The sequence below is a fragment of the Sminthopsis crassicaudata genome, chromosome 6 (assembly GCF_048593235.1).
Source record: "Sminthopsis crassicaudata isolate SCR6 chromosome 6, ASM4859323v1, whole genome shotgun sequence".
Lineage (NCBI taxonomy): Eukaryota > Metazoa > Chordata > Mammalia > Dasyuromorphia > Dasyuridae > Sminthopsis > Sminthopsis crassicaudata.
The window spans coordinates 2855823-2876448 of NC_133622.1; the positions used below are offsets into that span (position 1 = coordinate 2855823).

Genomic DNA, 20626 nt, shown 5'->3' on the forward strand with positions numbered 1-20626 from the left:
AAGGAGATTATATTGTTCTGAAATTTTAGATTCCATTTTTGGGGGCTTGGAGTCAGCTCTGGCTGTGTCCTCCACTGGTAGTCATCAACGCCTGGAAAGCTCAGTCTCTTCCTCTTCATCTCTGCGGCCTGCCTTCCCTGGGCTCCCTCCTCAGCCTCCAGAAAAAGCCTCTCCCAGTCTCCCTCAACGCTGAGTTAGCACTAAGAGCCCCTCCTGCTTTGTCCAGAGATGTGTGTGTATTGCCTTCCCCTCGGTGCTTACTCAGCAATACACACCCCTCTATGAATGAGATACTGAGAGCCCCCTAGCTTTGTCGTGGGACAACAGGGCAGGGCCTTCCTTAGCCCACTAGCCCCTCGTTACTCCTGTTTTCTGACTTCTGTTGTGATTATTTTAGCTAACCTAGGGCCCATGGGGACCAGTTCTGACTCCCACGTCCACAAATATCCAATGCATTCGAGAAGTGCCGTGACTTTGGGAACTTGTGGGAGATTGCTCTCCGTTTCCTAAATTCATAGGAAGTATTGGCCACTTGTCCGTAAGAATTTTAAGGTGGATAAGCCCATGTTCACATCAGTTAGGATGGGCCTTGGATTTCTTGATTGAAAATATTGGATGGATGTATCGGCCTCGTGCCAAATATCCCATTCCTGTCCTTTTGATGTCCCCAGAAAAGCAGCAAGCTTGGTCCCCACTCACCAGAGAGGATGATTGACTTTGTGATGATAGTTATTTTGGTCAGGTTTCATTCAAGGCTATTTTATTATTTTTAAACTAGCTGCTAGAGAGGTTCTAAGAACAACATTTGTGCTTCACACAAGGTTTCTTTGTTTTTCTTCCTTAGAGTAAAAACAGTAGTTCAGCTTCTTTTTTCACTTGGTTAACTTAGAAATCCAGGCCAACCTTAATTCCTGGGTAACAGCCATTAAAAGGTCTTTTTTTTGTCATTTTAATTGTAATTACCTAGAAAGTCCCTCTGTTCATTAAAGTTCAAGGTCTAACACTGATATAAAGGTCAGTTCTCTTATTTCCCCACAGAGCAGGTATTGTATAAGCTGCTGAAAGTGGAGCTTTTCTGCACTACTGTCCTGGTGACCCAAACCTGCTTCAGGAACCATCAGCTTCTGGAAAGGACTCGTGTTATTTCAGCGTGCTGAGTTTCTCCTCCGTGGATATTGAAAATTTGGTAAGGAAGAAATCCCCCAGGAGGCCGTTTCCAACACCATTCCTTCCAGGTGCTAACAATAATAAAGTAAAACAATAGCCCAGTTAGCTAAATTAAATAAGGAAGTTATATGTGTGTCATTTAATTTGCGCATGAGCTATATTGGCCCTGCTTAAATGTGAACTTTGTGCAGGTAGGGAGTGGGTGCACGTCTCTTCCTTCCCTTCTCCTTCTTTAAGAAGACAAGCAATTTGATATAGATTATAGATGTATAGACATGCAAAGCTTATTTCCATATTAGTCTTTTTGTCAAAGAAAGAAAGCAAATATAGACCCCCCCGCCCCCGGAAAAAAAACACTAAAACAAGAAAAAGAAAGTAAGTAAATACGCATGCTTCAATCTGCATTCAGCAGTTATTTCTTTGGTGATGGATAGCATTGTTCATCATATCTTTTGGAATTGTCTCGGGTCATTGTGTTGATCAGAATAGCGAGTCATTGCTGGTTGGTCATTGTGCAGTATTGCTTTTAATATGTACAGTGATCTCCTGGTTCTGCTCACTTCACTTTGGATCAGTTTTTCTGAACTCATCCTGATTGTCATTGCATGTAGCCAAAGAGTACTCCATTCCAGATCCCATACCACCTCTTGTTGAGGTATTGCACAGTTGATGGGCATCCCAGTAATTTTCAATTCTTTGCCACCACGAGAAGAGCTGCTTTATATATTTTTTGCCCATACAGTTTTTTCTCTTATTCCTTTTTTGGATGTTTTGGGGGTACAGGCCTAATAGTGGCATTGTAGGGTGAACTCTGGCAGGCACTAGTAGGAAATAAATAAGGGAAGTATAAGATACAACCAGTTCAAAAATCTTGTTGGGATTAGGAGACTAATACGGTGATTGTTTAGAAAAGAACACAAAATAATATTATGCTAAATGGACATGCCAAATTTTATAGGATTGTTTACAAAGGTAAATCAGCACAGAAAATTACAGAAAATATTATCAATGCTCCAAGACTACACTTTAGTAGAATTTCAGGTGGGTCGCTTGATTCTCCTTCTTGGTAGTTCGCCAAAAGACCCTGGATATACAGAAATGGAGGAGAGGCAATTTAATAGTGTTTATCTCCAGCCTTTCTTCAGTATCATCAACGTGAGTTACTTTGAAAACATTGGGAAGAGTAGATGAAAGGCCTTTGGGACAAAATGCAAATCCCCTGAAACCATGAAAGGGTAAAATCTGATCCGATGTGCACATTACACATACACAAACTCTCCAAGTCAAGGTTGAATTCTCAGGAGCATATTGAGTTACCGGCTAACCCTGACTTGACCCTTTAGGAAGGAGACAATACATATAATAGTGCATTTGATAGCAGGAATGTGCTCCCTATAAGCCATAGACTCTTGTCTGTAATTGAATTGCATGAGAGGCAGGATGGGAAGAGAGATAGAGCAGGTTTTGGAAAGGTGAACAGGGTATCTTTGGGAAACTAAGAAAAATTAAAAGAGAGGTATTGTTGGAAAATGTGATATGATCTGCCCAACTGTTAAATCCTTTGTTCAAAAGGATCTGGGTGGAAAGGCTAGGAAACATAACTTTAATAAATGTCTTGCTTTTAAAGTTACTATTTGTTACATGGGATGGCTCTCGAGGAGGGGGAGATGGAGGGGCACATGGGACACTGGTGATATAAAACATTTAAAAAGCAAAAAAAAATTAAAATGTGCCTTGCATTCAGTTGGAATTTCTACTTTGAAATCTCTTTATTTATTATGGAAATGCCAAAAATATATCTGTTGATACTTTTTTTTATTAAAGAACAAAGCAGAAAACTGAACTGTTTTGTATCTGACTAAAAGACTAGGCCAGGTTCATTCCTACTGCTTGTGTCAGCTACCCGTGACTATTTCCTTTTCTGGAGAAGAGGATAATAACAATGGCTCCATCTTCACAAGATTCACATGCGGAATTGCTCTGGCTATTTTAAAGCCGTGTACGAGCGATGCTATATTACACATTGAATACAGATTTAGAGCTGGAAGGGACAGTAGGCCAACAGATACCTCACATTACATAAGTCAACATTCTGGTGGCTCCCATCCCACATTCCCCCTGAAGGTGATGAGCAAATCTCTCCTCAATGTTCTAGAGGGTTTGACTTTTATAGCTCACAAGTTATGTCATAGTCATCCTACAAATAGAAATAGGGCCCAGGGTAACAGATTTGGAAATGAAGAGGTAACCATTTCTGGAGAGAAGAGTTCAAGGGAAGTAATGAGATTTGAAGTTAGATTAAAAGGACGGAGAAGAAAAAGAAGCTAAACACCAAGAGGAGACAGCTTTGTTGAGGCATTTGGCAGAGAAGGGGAGGAGATACATAGGTAGAGAAATGCAGGAAGAAGAATTAACTTAAAAGGATGGCAGAGTCTGGTAAGGGTTTTAAGGATGGGGAGGTGAGTAATATGTGCAGCCACTCTTCTCCTGATACCCAGTTCTTCTGCTACTTGATAACACACAGTGCTGCTGTATTTCCACATACAAGAGATCTTTCCTTCTGCCTTTGACCTCTTTGGAAATAGGACCATTAATGAGATCAATCTAGGTTTAGTTTTTATTTTTTAAGATTTTTAAGAAATGAGATGTCAACCTGTTTATTTTGTAGTTGTTTTGAATAGAATTTATTTTTCTACCTCCTGGTTTTTCATTAGCAATATGTAAAAAGGCTAACGGTTTTTGTTTTAATATTGCTACTTTAAATGAAGGCTTTCCCCCCCACTCATTCTTTGTTGTTGTGAGGGATATTAATGTCAATCAGGTGGCAACCCATACCACAAGGAATGCTCCAATGAAGCCCCGAGGTGGTCTGCACATAACAGTAACTGTGCTGCTTTTGTGCTTGCTTCCATTTCTTAGCTTTGGTCTTACTGCCAACCACAGCAACCTTCCTTTGCCCCTGCTTTTACTGGAAAAGTTTCCAGTATTTTTCTAGGCCAAATTACGCCGGCTCATGATTTTATGCTGCTCTGTGTAACTTAGGTAGATCGGAATCACTAGTTCCAACGCTTTTTTGGTGTTTGGGATGGGGTTTTTGCCCGAGTGAGGGCTCTTTCTCATGGAAGGCCTTTTCTCTGCGTGCTTGGGCAGGGCTGCGGAGGCCGCGGGGTGAGCCACGGTGCGCGTCCGGGACTGATCACAGCCTCCACACCGGCGTGTAACTGACGGACACGAGCCCTCGAACCCGGGGCACAGACCTCTCTGAAGGAAGTCCCACACTTCCGGTCACTGGGAACTCCAACAGGCGAGGAAAGTGGGAGGGACGCGCGACCGCTCTCGGCAACGTCACTTCCGTAGTGGGGCCAAGATGGCGACGGCAATGGACGCGGACGAGCTCCGGCAGCTGAGGCGGCGCTTCCAACAGGAGGCCGAGTCCTTGCTGGGGGCCTCGGCGTTTCGGGGCCACGAAGCGGAGGCCGGTAAGGTCCCCACCGGACCTGACTGCTCGAGGCTGGAGGAGGGGAGGAAGTGACCCGCCCCTGGACTCTGACAGGCTCCGCCCCTTTGGGGGATGACGCTCGCGAGCCTTTTCCCCGCCCATTCCCGCGGGTGCACGCGCCTCCTTTCTCCTCCCCGCCCATCCCTGTGAGTGCGCAGGTGCGCGCCGCCTCCTCCTCGCCCATCCCCGCGGGAGTGCGCATCCTTTCTGGACCTGAGTGGGTATTGGGGATCACTTTTAAGAGGGAGAGTCGGCCTCCCCCCCTCCCACTATAGACAGGTGGAAGGTCAGAGCCCGAAGGTGATCTGGCTGACAAACGGGGAAACGGAGGCTCGTCAGAGTTTAGCGGAAGGTCCGCTCAGCTCTCCATTTTGGAGACATCTTGGAGAGTTGTGGTCACCCCTTTCTGCCCACTTAGAAGTCACTTATGAAAGGGCTTTGGGGCGAGCGGGCGCCTGTCCTGACTTCGCCAACATTTCCCCTGTTCTTAATCTCCTGTAAGGAGTCAGAGCTCCGCCCGATACATTGTATCAGAGTGGGGTTTGCAGAGGATGCATTGTATCAGAGTGGGGTTTTGCAGAGGGTACATTGTATCAGAGTGGGGTTTTTGCAGAGGATGCATTGTATCAGAGTGGGGTTTGCAGAGGGTGCATTGTATCAGAGTGGGGTTTGCAGAGGGTACATTGTATCAGAGTGGGGTTTGCAGAGGATACATTGTATCAGAGTGGGGTTTGCAGAGGGTGCATTGTATCAGAGTGGGGGTTTGCAGAGGGTACATTGTATCAGAGTGGGGTTTGCAGAGGGTACATTGTATCAGAGTGGGGTTTGCAGAGGATGCATTGTATCAGAGTGGGGTTTGCAGAGGATGCATTGTATCAGAGTGGGGTTTGCAGAGGATGCATTGTATCAGAGTGGGGTTTGCAGAGGATGCATTGTATCAGAGTGGGGTTTGCAGAGGGTGCATTGTATCAGAGTGGGGTTTGCAGAGGATGCATTGTATCAGAGTGGGGTTTGCAGAGGGTGCATTGTATCAGAGTGGGGTTTGCAGAGGATGCATTGTATCAGAGTGGGGTTTTGCAGAGGGTACATTGTATCAGAGTGGGGTTTTTGCAGAGGATGCATTGTATCAGAGTGGGGTTTGCAGAGGGTGCATTGTATCAGAGTGGGGTTTGCAGAGGGTACATTGTATCAGAGTGGGGGTTTGCAGAGGATACATTGTATCAGAGTGGGGTTTGCAGAGGATACATTGTATCAGAGTGGGGTTTGCAGAGGGTGCATTGTATCAGAGTGGGGGTTTGCAGAGGGTACATTGTATCAGAGTGGGGTTTGCAGAGGGTACATTGTATCAGAGTGGGGTTTGCAGAGGATGCATTGTATCAGAGTGGGGTTTGCAGAGGATGCATTGTATCAGAGTGGGGTTTGCAGAGGGTGCATTGTATCAGAGTGAGTTTTTGCAGAGGATACATTGTATCAGAGTGGCGTTTGCAGAGTATGCATTGTATCAGAGTGGGGTTTGCAGAGGGTGCATTGTATCAGAGTGGGGTTTGCAGAGGGTGCATTGTATCAGAGTGGGGTTTGCAGAGGATGCATTGTATCAGAGTGGGGTTTGCAGAGGGTACATTGTATCAGAGTGGGGTTTGCAGAGGGTGCATTGTATCAGAGTGGGGTTTGCAGAGGATGCATTGTATCAGAGTGGGGTTTGCAGAGGATGCATTGTATCAGAGTGGGGTTTGCAGAGGATGCATTGTATCAGAGTGGGGTTTGCAGAGGGTGCATTGTATCAGAGTGGGGTTTGCAGAGGGTGCATTGTATCAGAGTGGGGTTTGCAGAGGATGCATTGTATCAGAGTGGGGTTTGCAGAGGGTACATTGTATCAGAGTGGGGTTTGCAGAGGGTACATTGTATCAGAGTGGGGTTTTGCAGAGGGTACATTGTATCAGAGTGGGGTTTTGCAGAGGGTACATTGTATCAGAGTGGGGTTTGCAGAGGATGCATTGTATCAGAGTGGGGTTTTGCAGAGGGTACATTGTATCAGAGTGGGGTTTGCAGAGGATGCATTGTATCAGAGTGGGGTTTGCAGAGGGTGCATTGTATCAGAGTGGGGTTTGCAGAGGGTGCATTGTATCAGAGTGGGGTTTTGCAGAGGGTGCATTGTATCAGAGTGGGGTTTTGCAGAGGGTACATTGTATCAGAGTGGGGTTTTTGCAGAGGATGCATTGTATCAGAGTGGGGTTTGCAGAGGATGCATTGTATCAGAGTGGGGTTTGCAGAGGATGCATTGTATCAGAGTGGGGTTTGCAGAGGATGCATTGTATCAGAGTGGGGTTTGCACAGGGTACATTGTATCAGAGTGGGGTTGCAGAGGGTACATTGTATCAGAGTGGGGTTTGCAGAGGGTACATTGTATCAGAGTGGGGTTTGCAGAGGATGCATTGTATCAGAGTGGGGTTTGCAGAGGGTACATTGTATCAGAGTGGGGTTTGCAGAGGATGCATTGTATCAGAGTGGGGTTTGCAGAGGGTACATTGTATCAGAGTGGGGTTGCAGAGGGTACTTGTATCAGAGTGGGGTTTGCAGAGGGTGCATTGTATCAGAGTGGGGTTTGCAGAGGGTACATTGTATCAGAGTGGGGTTGCAGAGGGTACATTGTATCAGAGTGGGGTTTGCAGAGGGTACATTGTATCAGAGTGGGGTTTGCAGAGGATGCATTGTATCAGAGTGGGGTTTGCAGAGGGTACATTGTATCAGAGTGGGGTTTGCAGAGGGTGCATTGTATCAGAGTGGGGTTTGCAGAGGGTACATTGTATCAGAGTGGGGTTGCAGAGGGTACTTGTATCAGAGTGGGGTTTGCAGAGGATACATTGTATCAGAGTGGGGTTTGCAGAGGGTACATTGTATCAGAGTGGGGTTTGCAGAGGGTACATTGTATCAGAGTGGGGTTTGCAGAGGATACATTGTATCAGAGTGGGGTTTGCAGAGGGTACATTGTATCAGAGTGGGGTTTGCAGAGGATACATTGTATCAGAGTGGGGTTTGCAGAGGGTACATTGTATCAGAGTGGGGTTTGCAGAGGATACATTGTATCAGAGTGGGGTTTGCAGAGGGTACATTGTATCAGAGTGGGGTTGCAGAGGATGCATTGTATCATCTCGGGTGCTTAGTAGAGGATACATTGTATCCTCTCTTTAGTGCAGACTTCCCGGTAAAATCCCTGCACTGTGGGAAGTCTCACTTTCCTGAGCATCCCCAAGGATGATGGAGATCAGCCTCATCCAGCTTTTATTCCGGCATTTTGAGAATAACAGGCCTTTCCTTCCCGTATGTTTGCATGTAAAAGTCTGGACTTGAGTCAGGACGTTAATAATGACTGTCATCTACTGCAGAGACACCCTAGGTTCTTTGCTTGCAGTGACGTTCCCGTATGTTGCCCAAAATGGACTCTCCGTTGCCTTGTTTCTTAGGGTAAAAGGACAAAACCTCTTCTTATTTGCAGAAGCGTCTGCAGCTGTTGAGAAAAAAGAAAAACCTCTTCCAAGACTTAATATCCATTCTGCCTTTTGGATTTTGGCATCCGTTGTTGTGACATATTATGTTGAATTTTTTAAAACTGTGAAAGAACACATACAAACAAGTGGGTAAGGAATCCAGTTTTGTGAGTAAATATTCTAGTAAGTCTGTTTGGTTTTTTTGAATGTCTTGCTTTTGGTGACAAATGAAACAGCACAAGTTCTTTTTCAAGATCCCACCGGGAGGCTTTCTATATAATCCAGATGTCTTTGTTTGAAATAGCATTTGAAAGCCACTGCTTTTCAGTTCTACTGTGCAGCCCACTTTGGAAACATCTTTTAATCCCTTTTTACCTTGAGTTTTTGAGGCTTAATTCGCAGGATAGTTCCCCAGCTGAATCATAGGCTGACACTGATCTGAGCAACTACAGTGGGACACTGTAACTTGGCTTCAGAATAGTAATGTCATGAAAGGCCGTAACCAAGAATCATCTCTAATTATTAATGTGGACAGAAAAGTGTATTGTGTTAAGTTTACACTGCAGTTCATTATTCTGTAACATACGTATTATATACATGCTATAATGTTATAACTCCATAAAGAAAGGTACCAGACATGTGATTCATCATTAAGAAGGAACTCCCTTTGCCCTGGCAGGTCAGCATCTTTGACCCTTATTCTCTTAGAGAGTTACCCAGAGCACTGGGGTTAGGGATCACTTTCTCAGGGGTCTTATGGCCAGTGTAGATGGCCAGAGATGGGAGCCCACAGCTTCCTGATTTCAAGATCAACTCTTGATCCACTTGTGGCCTCTATGTAGCTCTATTTTTATTTCTGTGGCTTATTTTTTAAAAATCAAAACACTGCTTTTAGGGAAAGGTCTGGGTTTGTGTTCAGCAGGCTGTATCCTCAAGCACCTGATAGTCTCCTTGGCGAAATATAACATGAATATAGAAGAAAGAATAATGCGACATGGACTGATCTCCTTTCTCGGGGTTGGTTTGTGAGCTCTGGGGGCTCTAGGACTTGGAGACTGTCAGAAGGGACTGTGCAGAATAACTTCAGAACCCTTCATGGCTGAGCTGGGCCGTGATGAATGTGGGAAGGGGGTGAAGCTTGAGCTTCTGAGAGGCTGAGGGATCAGCACCTGAGGAAAGTTATTTCATCTCTCAGAGCTTCTATTCCCTCCCTTTTAACAAAGATTTCTTAAAAATAATTTAGCAAAACTAACTGATCGCAGTCCTTTTACATTTTTTCAGGTCTTCTATGGGTCTGGGTAGTCATTAAAATTTTTTAACATTAAACACACTGCTTTGCGTTTTGGAGCTCTTCAGTGTACCTTCCTTCAGGCTTTTTGTTTGGGGTTTCCTTTGCTCTGAGGCGCCTCTGCCTCATTTGTTTTGGCTCTTCAGCCCCACACACCCCTTCCCACTTTGGTGACCAGACTGGCTGCCCAGGGTGCCCAGAGCTTCGGCCCCCCTGCAAGATCACAGAGTTCCCAAGGGCAGGCCCAGGGTCTGAAAACTTGCTTGCCTCCAGCAGCCCCGGCATTTATCTGTGGTCTGTCTGTAATTTGTCGCTGGTGACTTTGACCATGGTGGACCAGACTGCCGTTCACTCTGTACCGCTCTTCTTTTTCCCCCCAGGTGGCTGCTGGTTGGGATCAGCCTTCTGATCCTAAGCTTATCGATTGCATTTTACTGCATTTTGTATCTGGAGTGGTATTGTGGGATTAGAGACTATGACATCAAGTATCCGGTGCTGATTCCTCTGACCACGGCTACCTTCATTTTAGCAGGAATTTGGTAAGTGAAACACAGGGAAGAGCAGCTCCCTTCTGGAAACACTGGCACGGACCACAGAACATTCCAAAGCAGAGCTTATTTCTGTATCTGACACTGCATTGCTTTGGGTGTAGTGTAAATTGTTAAATTTCAAAGCAGCGGAACAGCTGTTAAGTGGTAGTGTCTGCAGGGGGCCGTGGCTGTGCCAACCTCTGGGAGGTCTCTGGACTGCCGAAGACCCCGTGGGGGGAGGTGCAGACCGGCGTAGAGGGTCTTACTGGGTTAGTAGTGGAGGAAGTGGGCTTGTGGTGACACAGTGGGACCCTGAGAATTCCCATTTGGGCCATCGCAGGCTTCCTCCGCCCATGGGTATGGGCCTTGTGCTGCTGTTTTTCCGAAAGTTTCTTTACTGCCCTTTAGTAAGTATGCCGTATTCACTGTCCACTCTGCTCTCCCCCAGTCCTTAAAGAGCGGGCAGCCCAGGGGTGCACGGGCAGTGTCCGCAGCATCTGTAGCTATGAGCCCTCTTCTCTATGGAGGAGGAAGGGTGGGCGTTTCTCCGCCAAGAGAATGCTGGCAGTTTCTTTTCATCCTTTCTGGTTTTAATGGATCCCTGACCTCTGATGAATGGGCCTCGGTGAATGTAGACACGAGCCACCCTGTGCCCTCCTTGCCCTAGACGTTTCCAGGAAAGACCCCTGCCCTCTGCTGGGTCCCTTCTCCAGGTGGTTTGGTGGCGTCACTGGAAGTGACGATCCTGTGCCCTCGAATGCCTTCTGCACACTTGTGATTGGGGCGGCTTCCTCACTGCCACTGTTCAACGATCCTTAATTATCAGAGTTTTCCCTCCGTGCAGTGTAAGCACAAGCATGCGGTTGTTGGGGGAAAACTGGACTTTTAGGGTCACGAGCAGACTGAGGTGGCGGGAGTGCTTTGGAGTCCCCATGTGCTCTCCCCCATTCTGCACACCCCATCGGGTGTCGGGTCCGGGGGTGGCAGGCTCCATCTGTTTGTGGATTGTTGGACCCGGGACTTCATTAAGAAGCCACTGGGTGGGGGGATTGATCCATCATCTCACCCGAAAACCTCAATACCTCCGCCCTGCTAAACCACCATCTGGGGCTTGATGCAAGACCCTTTCTGGATATCAATAACTAAGCTTGATCAGTGTGCCACTTTTATGCCTTGTTTTTTGGGCACTGGAAATTCTCTCCAGGTACACACATACATCAGAAACATTGTACCTGGAGGCTAAGTCACTGAAGAATTTTTTTTGTCATAAAACAGGGCAGACTGGGAGGTTTTGGGCTTTATTCCCCACACTCTGTTGCGTGACTGTGCAGATGTCGCCTCCTGTAGAGAAATCTCTCTGTTCCCTTCCCGTATCTTTAGCAGATCACCTTGATATGCTTGTGGCCAGTCCTCCCGAAGACTTGGTCCAGTTAAGTGACCTTTGCTAATGATCCCTTTCTTTGTGTAATAACAGTGTCTGACTTTCTCCAGGTTTTTTGTGTGCTCTACTCTTTCAGTAGCTTTAGAAATTTGTCCCTTAATGTTTTCAAAACGTGCTGTTCCAGAACACGTTGTTCTGTGCGTCTCTGTGCTGCTCTAGCTCTTCTCTCAAATTTCCTTTTTTTGGTGCCATCTGAACAATCTGGGACCATATTCGTGTTCAGATGTGCTCCTCTGCCTTCGAGGCTGAGAAGAGTTTATGGTGAAAATTCGACAACTTCTACTTCGTGTCACGATTTTTTTTTCCAGTTTCACTGGAATGTTCTTGGGATGATTTGCTTCAGTGCTTTGTGCCAAGTTTTCTAGAGGCTTGTCTTTTCCCCTGCCACTTGCGACTTTTGGGGTAATGCTCTTCCATCATGTTTTTACTCTTTGGCAAAAACATTTATATTCTAAACTGGCGAAGTCCTTAGTTGCCATGTCTCTTTACCTGACAAGGAGATGGAGTGACTACTAATTGACTCTTCTATCTAATTTAAAGGATTTTTTTTTTCCATATTTATCCTCATGTAATATCTAAGTTAAATTGAATTACGTATTTTTAAATTTCTAGTGGGAAAATTAAACTATTGATTTGATTTTTAAATCGATTAATAGAAGCTACTCTACATAGCATTACTGTGGGATGTTGGTCTATCAGTGTCTTAATTACTTTTCCAATGGAAGATAAACTCAGAATGAACTGAATATTTGTTTTCTGGATCTTAGCTAAGTAAGGAATGACTCCTCATTAGGAAGTTGGGCATGGTGTGTTTTATTGGTAACGGCAACTGACGAGAACCGTCTTCAAGTTCTGAAGTTTAGTAAAGGGTATTGTGGTCTGCACCATTTGGAGGATTTAAATTCTCCAGTGAAGTTAAAAGTTTCTTGAAGAAAGACACTAGGAATTAATGAGTATTAATTTTTATTACTGTGTTACCAATGAAGTGATACTGAGTCACACTTAAGAGCAATTAAGTCAAAATTGCTAGGTGAAGTGATTTATTTTAATTATGCTGGGGGGAAATTCAAATGAGACCTTTCTAGAGTGCAAAACCTTTATGTTTTTACCTGAGGAAGTCATCTGCTTCATCTCTACAGAAGTACCATTTTCTGGCAATGTTGTAGATGCCAGAGCACTTATTTACTCCACTGTTGAACATTTAGATCAGTCCGGATTAAGGATATTCATTCATTTGTGAGCTAGGCAGATGGATCTCTGCAAGTTTTGGGAGCGTTAGATAGAGTGAACGGAGATCTGTTGCTATGGTTTTAGGCATGTAACTAAATACAGCCTTGAAAGTAAAGAAAGACATTTATAGAGCTCACTTAAAGTAAATATTTTTGTCAATGAAACCCTTTCAGTGTTTAGAGATGACAGGGTATGAGATAACATACAGTGAGTATAAAGTGATTCCTTTTTAGGGTCAAGACAATTTACTACAAAATTATACCCCTCGGTCTTCAGGGCTGAATCATGTACTTTTCTATTGTACACAATACATTTCTTTTCCCTTTCTTTCACTAGAACTTCTCTAAGACATGGGAAAAGGAGCAGAGAGGAGCAGGGGAATAGTATCTTTTGTTTCTTACGGCTTTGCTGCCAGGGAAACTTGACTGCAGGACATATGACTTGCACAACCAAAAATTTTAGATTATTTCATGTCTAATGTAATAGACCTATTCTTCTGCTGATCATTCTATCTCATAAAAATATTGTAGAAATAATTATCATTTAAACATTTAAAAATTCTTTACATGATGTTAATTTCTCTTCACTTAAATATTTTTATTACTTTTATTTCCCAATATATTGTACTTCTATCCACCCAGAAAGACACTGTCAAAGAAAAGACAAGATTTGAAAAAAAAGGTGACTTAATGCTTTAAAAAAAAAAAATCTATTCAATTTATTTTTTGCCTTTTAAATTTTTTTATTTTTTGTTAACAGCACTTAGTACAGTTCCTGGCATATGCTAAGTGCTTATTAGATGCTTTTTGGAATCCCCTAAAATGGAGAGAGATTGAGGCAGGAAGCCAATTAGAAGACAATAATCTGGGTTAGAAGGGATTAGGGCCTGGACCAAGGTGGTAGCGATTTATTGGATTTTCCAGCAGTGTACAGAGTGAGTTTTTAAAACAAAACTTAATATTATTAAAATTAAATATTATTAAAGGAATAAAAATTCCTTGGTACAGATACTGCTTTTAGAAATTGAAACTGACTTATTTTTTCCTTTTCTTTTCAGTTTCAACATTGCCTTATGGCCCGTGTGGACACTTTTCACTCCTTTGATATTATTTACCCAGTTTATGGGTGCTATAATGCTCGTCTCCCTCCTTGGCTGACATTCAAGGTAATGATATTCATGACATATGAATTCTAAGAACAGATCAACGCTGGGCTTTTTTATATTTTACAATTTGAAAATTTGAGCAATTTCCTTTTGCAATGTCATTAATAGTAGGTTTCTTTCTATTTACCAGTAAATGAGAGCCTATGTGACCGAGGATAAGCAAGAGTGTACCTTTGCTTTTATTTAATGTTTTAAGTTTGGGAACAAAAGTGTGTAGTTCAGCTTGGTGGTCCAGTGGAGGTGATTAGAGTGAGAAGAGACTTCTCTTAGGAAGCAACTGCAGAAATGCAGGCTGGAAGTCGTGAGGGTCGCGGGAGCGGAGAGAAGGGACTTGGGCGTGAATCCACTGGCTTGATGCCTTCCGGGAGACGGGGCAAGAAGGGTTACTCTGAGGCTGCGCACTGGGCTGGGTGGAAGAAAGGTGGAACTGAGGAGGTAGAGTGCCTGAGGAAGAAGAGAATGAGTTTTGTTGGGCTTGCTGACTTAAAGAGGTGGGTTCCAGCATCCAGCTGTTGCTAGAGGTTGTGACTGGTGCTCAGTGCAGACTTTACACACAGTTGTGAATAAAGCTCACAAATTGATGTTGGGTAGAAAAGTAGAGTGAGGAAACCTGAGAGAGCCCTCACGTAGCCTTACTCCTTGTGTGTGAGACATGGACGATCCAGCAGGAGACCCAGGAGATGCAATCATGCAGGAGAGGAGAGAATACAAGGAATAAGAGGCAATCAACAGGGTCAAAAGCTGTTTAGAGAGGTCAGAATTAAGAAGACTGAGAAAAGCCCCTTGGATCTAGTAAAGAGATCATCAGGGACCTTGCAGAAAGCAGGGCTACTAGGATGATATGGGGCTGGGAGCAAAAGGGAGGGACATGGAGGCAACCGGTATCAAGGACTTTTTCTGGGAGGTTAGCTGGCAGAGGCATGTGGGACTGTGGCTTGAGGGAATGGCAAGGAAATCCTGGGGAGAAGGATTTTTAAACATGGAGAATGGGCATGGGGAGGAGGCAAGGAATCCATTTACTTATTTATTTTAAAAAAGGATTAGTGAGAAGGGATGTTTAAAAGGAAGGGTGATAAGGAGGAAACAGGGATGGAGCCACATTTGTGAGTGGGATCGAGCTAGATCCTTGGCATGGAGACTGGCTACCTCCTTGTCAGTGACGGAGGAGAGAGGAGGGGGCTCGTCAGTTTGGGAGCTAGGACAGACCCCCCCCATTTTCTTAGAGTGGGATGGGAGGCCCTTGGGGTCTCCTAGGGAGTGTGGGCGCCTGTTAGGGATGGCAGAGAGCGAAGCTTGGAATCGCCTCTGCAGGGAGGAGAATCGAGGCGCTGCCGGCCAGATGCAAGGTGATGAGACGGCCTCCTTTTGGCCCGGGCCTAGCTGGTTCAATGGCTTCTTCCTGTGTCGTGCAGCACAAGAGTAGGAACCTGGGGTGGGGTGGGGGGGAGTCGATCCTTCTTGGGGGTTGTAGAGACCTGACTGGTGCGCTTCTAGGGGAGAAGGTGGCTGCCTGTCAAGAACAGTATGAAAGGGGAGGGGACTCAGCAGAGAGGGCCAGAGCGATCAGAGCCATGATAAGCACAGCTCCCTCTTGACTGGGCCTTGGCTGGGGTCCTTGGAGCAGGGGGCTGGGTGCCAGGGCAATCTGGGGCTTGGTGTGATGATGAGTCAGATTCTATTCTGAATATTTTGGTGTTTGGGTTTTTTTTTTTTAAACATCAAAATTAATTTAAAATTCTTCCTTTTTGGTACAATTTTAAATGATGTTTTTCTTTTAGGTTTTAGATTGGAAGCAAGTGTGGAAACACCAGAGCAACAAAACAGAATGTGGATGAAGAATGGAGCAATCCACAGAGAACTTCTGGCCTCTCAAACGGGAGTTTTACGTGGAAAAGCGTGGCGGCGTTTGCTTAAAATCAAGGGGGATTGGCTTCTTGTAGCACTGCTCCGAGCTCGAGTTGTGGAGTTGCGTTGATAAACTATTCATATCTCAATGATTTTTTTAAAATTGCAGAGTGATTTTAATGATTAGGGGAGAGTATATAACTTAAAGATTCTAACAGATCTGTGGGCAAAAGGGAAATTGATATTCTAGCTCTAGAATCACTTCCAACATTTTGCTTGTTGATTCATTTATTTCTGCCCCTTTGTCGGGTACATGTGTAATTTGGTATGTTGGCTCCATGTGTCTTTAAAAGAATTACATTGTTTGTGCCTTTAAAACTCATTTGAGTAATTATGGTATGCTTAATTTTTACAAATTTTTTTTGTTATTAAATGGGAGTTCTTGTTAAAAGCAGTACTTTCCCTATACCTCTTAATATTCAATTATTTCATATGTAAATAATTATGCCAAGTTTTCTGTATTTGTTTAGAGTTTTTCTAGCCATTTAAAATGAGTTTAATACTTTTTTTTTTAACATTAAATTACATTTTGCAGAAGGTGCCTGTTATTATCTTTTTAGACGTGTTTACTAGAATTTTGTCCTCTTCTGGAGAGAAATCTTTTTAAATTGATTGGAGAAATGTTCAAGGATGCATTAAAAAATTCATTCTTAATTTAAATATAGACATGCCTAAATTTAAAATATGACCAGTGTTATAACATGGAAAGAAATCTTTGATGTTTATTTTTTTTTTACTGTGATAAATTAAATTCCACAAGCAGTTACATATTTGGTATTGCTCCTCTCCCTTCCTGAGTCCAAAAGGAAATTGTGCTTCCCAAGGAGTTTACATTTGATCCTTGAGGTGATTGGGGTGGGGTGGGAAGTAATATGAACACAAAGAAATAAATACAAGTTAATTTGAAGAGGAGAAAAGCACTAAGGCTGGAGGAGATTGAGAAGCCCGCCTGGAAGAGGCATGTCTCCTTGGAGGAGAAAAACAATATTATCTGGGCAGTGAAGCTCTTAGAATCTTGGATCGGAGTTGAAAAAGGCATCTAGATCCTTCATTCTGGAGGTGAGGATGCGGAAGTCTGGGCCGCTTAGTGCCGGGGGAGCATCCATGGAGTCAGATTGCAGGGTTTCGGGTTGGGGATTTTGCATTTCAGCCTACGGAACCACTGGAGATTTTTGAGTATCAAATTGATGTGGTCGGACCTGTTGCCTCAGAAGGTTATTTGACATCCGTTGGGAGAATCGGAGCAGGAAGTCTCGGGAAGACCAATGTGGTCCTGAAATAGGGAAGGGCCAAGGATGTCAAGGAGAGGAGGGCTGGGGAGGGAGAAGTGGTAGAATTTGCTAAGGGGTTTGTTTTGCCGGTCACGGATCACTCTAAGGAGACACACCTCTCTGAATGGGAGATAATGGTGACCTTCGAAGAAGTGGGGGCTACAAATTTAAGAGCAGGGACAGATGTGGACATTTGGAACATTTGCGATGCCACAGGACTTCCTTGGATGGGCAGGCAATGTGACATGTGAGTGGAGGAAAAGAGAGATACAGTCCAAATATAAAGGTCTGGGGGTCTGCATGAAGAGAGTAACTGACCACCTGAGGGAACCCTCGTGCTGAAGGTGCCGGAGATCAGGGATCCAGCCGAGGAGACAGCAGTGCAGCGAGAAGCCAGTGTTGAGGGCAGGATTGGGCCCTTGAAAATCTGCAGGGAGGCGATGGAGAACGGATAAAAACTCGATGGGGAGGTCACTGGAGAGTATGGTTTGTGTGGAGGAGGGAAACTTTAAGCAAGGCGGGAAGGCACCGAGAAGTGGGAGCTGAGGAAGTAGAGGTGGAGCATGGGGACAGGTGTTAGAGCAAGTATTTGTGCACTTTCTAACTTTGCTGAGTGCTGGAATACGAATAGAAGCAGAAAGTTGGACGATCCTACTGGGGAAAGACTAAGTAAAAAACTGGAGGGAAAATCTGGTTGATTGAGGAGAGAGGTGCCGGAGCTGGGGTGACGGTCCCAAGGTTTGGAGTAAGCTTGACCCGTAGGGATGCTTCCTCAAGGAGAGACTTGGGAGCATGGCAGTCAGAAGAGACCAGAGGGGCAGTGGAAGCACCATCTCCCAAAGCACTGAAGGGCAGAAGGAAGGTTTGGAACGCTGAGGGAGGAGGTGGGCCCAGTTGGCTGGCAGCCATCTCTGGCTGTGTTTAATCACATGGAAGAAGGTAGAGCCCCACTGAGCTCTGGGGAGTCCAAAAGGCCAAAGTTTAGGGCATAGGGTGGGGGAACCGGTCAAGTGTCTGGGGAGTGAGACAGGAGCAAGAGCAGCACTGAATAGAGCAAAAAGGAAAGGACGAAGTGCGTGTCAAGTGAGATCCACAGATGGGCACAAGGAAGGTGGAGACAAAAACAAAAAGGGAGGCTCTAATTACAGGGAAATTCAGAGCTGGAGATGTGGAGATAACAGTGAAACCTTCCTAAGGTGTGAAGATCCTTGTGAGCAGCTCATAGATGTCACAACATACAGATGTAGGAAACCCCAGATCAATTTTCCATTGAAGGTAGTTTCTCAGTAGATTACATTCAAATTATTTTTATAACAGCTTTTTATTTTTTCAAATGCACACAATTTTTCATTCTCTTGGGTCTTTCCCAATGACATTTTCATCTGATTCTTGCTGGGGATGTTGGCAGCGGCGGTGGCTTTGGCGCTCCCACTCCGTGCCATGGCAGTTGAGGGGGATGGGGACCGGAGGAAATAGAGGCAGACATGTTGAAGTCCCAGAGGAGAGGTGAGCGGGAGTAGTGGCTACCAGGGCCGCCCTGGGCTCGGGACTGGTGATAACCCAAGGGTCTGGTGAGCTGTGGGGGCAGACACAGCCTGCAGGAGGAGCCAGGAGCAAGGAGCACGCCCACTTGGGACACCCTGGACCCCCAGAGGAGACGGGGCAGGATAAAGTATCTCCTGGAGGGCAGACATATTCCCTAGAGCAGGGGTTCTCAAAGTATGGCCCATGGGCCAGGCCACTGAGGACGTTTTGCTGGGTTATGGCAAATGGGCCGAGGGGCGGAGACAGAGGGTGAGCTTTTGTTTTTACGATAGTCCGGCCCTCCCACAGTCTGAGGGACAGGGAACTGGCCCCTATTTAAAAAGTTTGCGGACCACTGCCATGGGAGTAGAGAAAGGGCGAGTGAAAGAGGATGAAGGGGAACTGGATGGTTAATGATGGAGACAAAGGGCAGAGAGGTAAGGACCAAGGAGAGCTGGGGCTGGGCCAGGCCCGGTGGGATTGGCAGAGGCGCTGGGACTTTGGCAGCCAGGGAATAGGGGTGAAGTTAACCAGATAAAGCACAGGCTGAATGAAGCTGACTGAGCTGACTGATGGAGGGCAGTGTCTGCGAGGGGGCTGCCCTTCCCCGACAAAGGGGGCCAGGCAACCACAGGACAAGGGTCTCTGGGGCATGCCGAGGCTGCTCAGCCCATTGGGTCAGGAAGTGGTGAGCAGGTTCTACGGGGAATGAAGGCATGGGGAGAGTTTGCTTGTAGGAAGACCATTGGCATTGTTGTGGAGCTTGACTGTGGCATTTAGCTCAAGCATCCCCATTTCAGAGATGGGAAAACTGAGCCTTGGAAAGCTGAGTGAGGCGGCCAGTGTCACAGACCAAGTAAAAACCAGCTCTTCCATAGCACCTTAAAGTTTGCGAAGCACTTTACAGATAGTACCGCGTCATCTCAGACCCAACACTCCCCGAGCATTTCCTGGGATAAGAGGCTCCTGAAGGATGAGTGACTGTCCAACACACGCTCCCTTGCGCTTCTTTTCTTAGTTTGGTTTTCTTTTTCTATTTAAAGTTCCAAATTTTCTTCTTCCCTTCAGTCCCCCCCTCCCTCTCAGAAGGCAGCGTTATAAGTGAAATCCCAGCGGGCTCTTAAATGAACACTTAGACCCCTTAAAAGCCGCTCCCACCTCTGGGACGGGACCTGCAAAGGAAAGCTCCAGCTCATGGCTTTTTAGAAGGACAAATGGCCAACGCTCAGACCTGCCCTGCATTTCCGCCTTTTCTACCGATGTTTAAGTGTCAGTGGCCCCCGCTTTTTTGGGCATCTATATTGTTATCCCTCCCTCTCCTCCTTCTCCCCTACTTGAAAAAACGAGAACAAAACCCTTGCACGAGGCGCGGGTAAGGGGGATGGACGCGCCGGGTTCCCCGGCTCCCATCCCCTCTCCGAGCTAACCCGGCCCCTGAAGAGCCGCCCGCCACGGCGTGGATGGGAGCCCCGCCGCGCTTCCAAGCTGTTTTTCTTTACACCCACGGATGGTGCGCGTCCGAGCTTCGCAGACACACGTATGGATACGCTCAAATAGCCCGATTTTCCGGCTGTCTCTCCCTCTCTCCCCCCTCCTTTCCCTCTTTCCCTCCCTCTCCCCAGTCCTCCTCTTTTCCCTCCTTCCCTCCCCCGCCCCGTGTCTCCCCCCTCGCTCCCTCCCTTCCTCTTCCCTCTCCCCAGTCCTCCTCTTTTCCCTCCTTCCCTCCCCCGCCCCGTGTCTCCCCCCTCGCTCCCTGCCTTCCTCCTCCCTCTCCCCCTCTGGTTCTCTCTCCGCTCTCGGAGCTGAGCCCGGGACCACGGAGACCGCGGCACCTCAGGGCGTGTCTTCCTGGCCCGACCCCGCGCTTTTAAAAGGCGGCGGGGCGGCAGAGTCCGTCAGTCGATGCGCCAGCATGGCACGCATCTAGAAGGAGCGGGGCCGCCGCGCGAGGAAGGCCGCCCGCCGCGGGAGCGGACCGCGAGGCCGGCCGGGAGCCGGGGCCGGGGCCCCTCTTCCGAGGGCTCTCAGCACAGCGGACAGCGCCTCGGCCCCCCGGGGCTTTAGCTGGCTGCGGCGGAGGAGAGCCCGGCTCGGCGTCTGCTTGGCGCTCGGGAGCCGGGC

General features: G+C 46.3%; 1 protein-coding gene across 1 annotated transcript; it reads left to right on the forward strand.

The window, feature by feature from the left end:
• Nucleotides 1-3891: 3891 nt before the first annotated feature.
• Nucleotides 3892-16393, forward strand: TMEM128 (transmembrane protein 128). The gene is made up of 5 exons (XM_074272946.1): nt 3892-4646; nt 8160-8301; nt 9820-9978; nt 13698-13805; nt 15584-16393. The coding sequence occupies exons 1-4, from the start codon at nt 4535-4537 to the stop codon at nt 13795-13797; spliced, it is 513 nt and encodes a 170-aa protein (XP_074129047.1). The 5' UTR covers nt 3892-4534; the 3' UTR covers nt 13798-13805; nt 15584-16393.
• Nucleotides 16394-20626: the final 4233 nt, after the last annotated feature.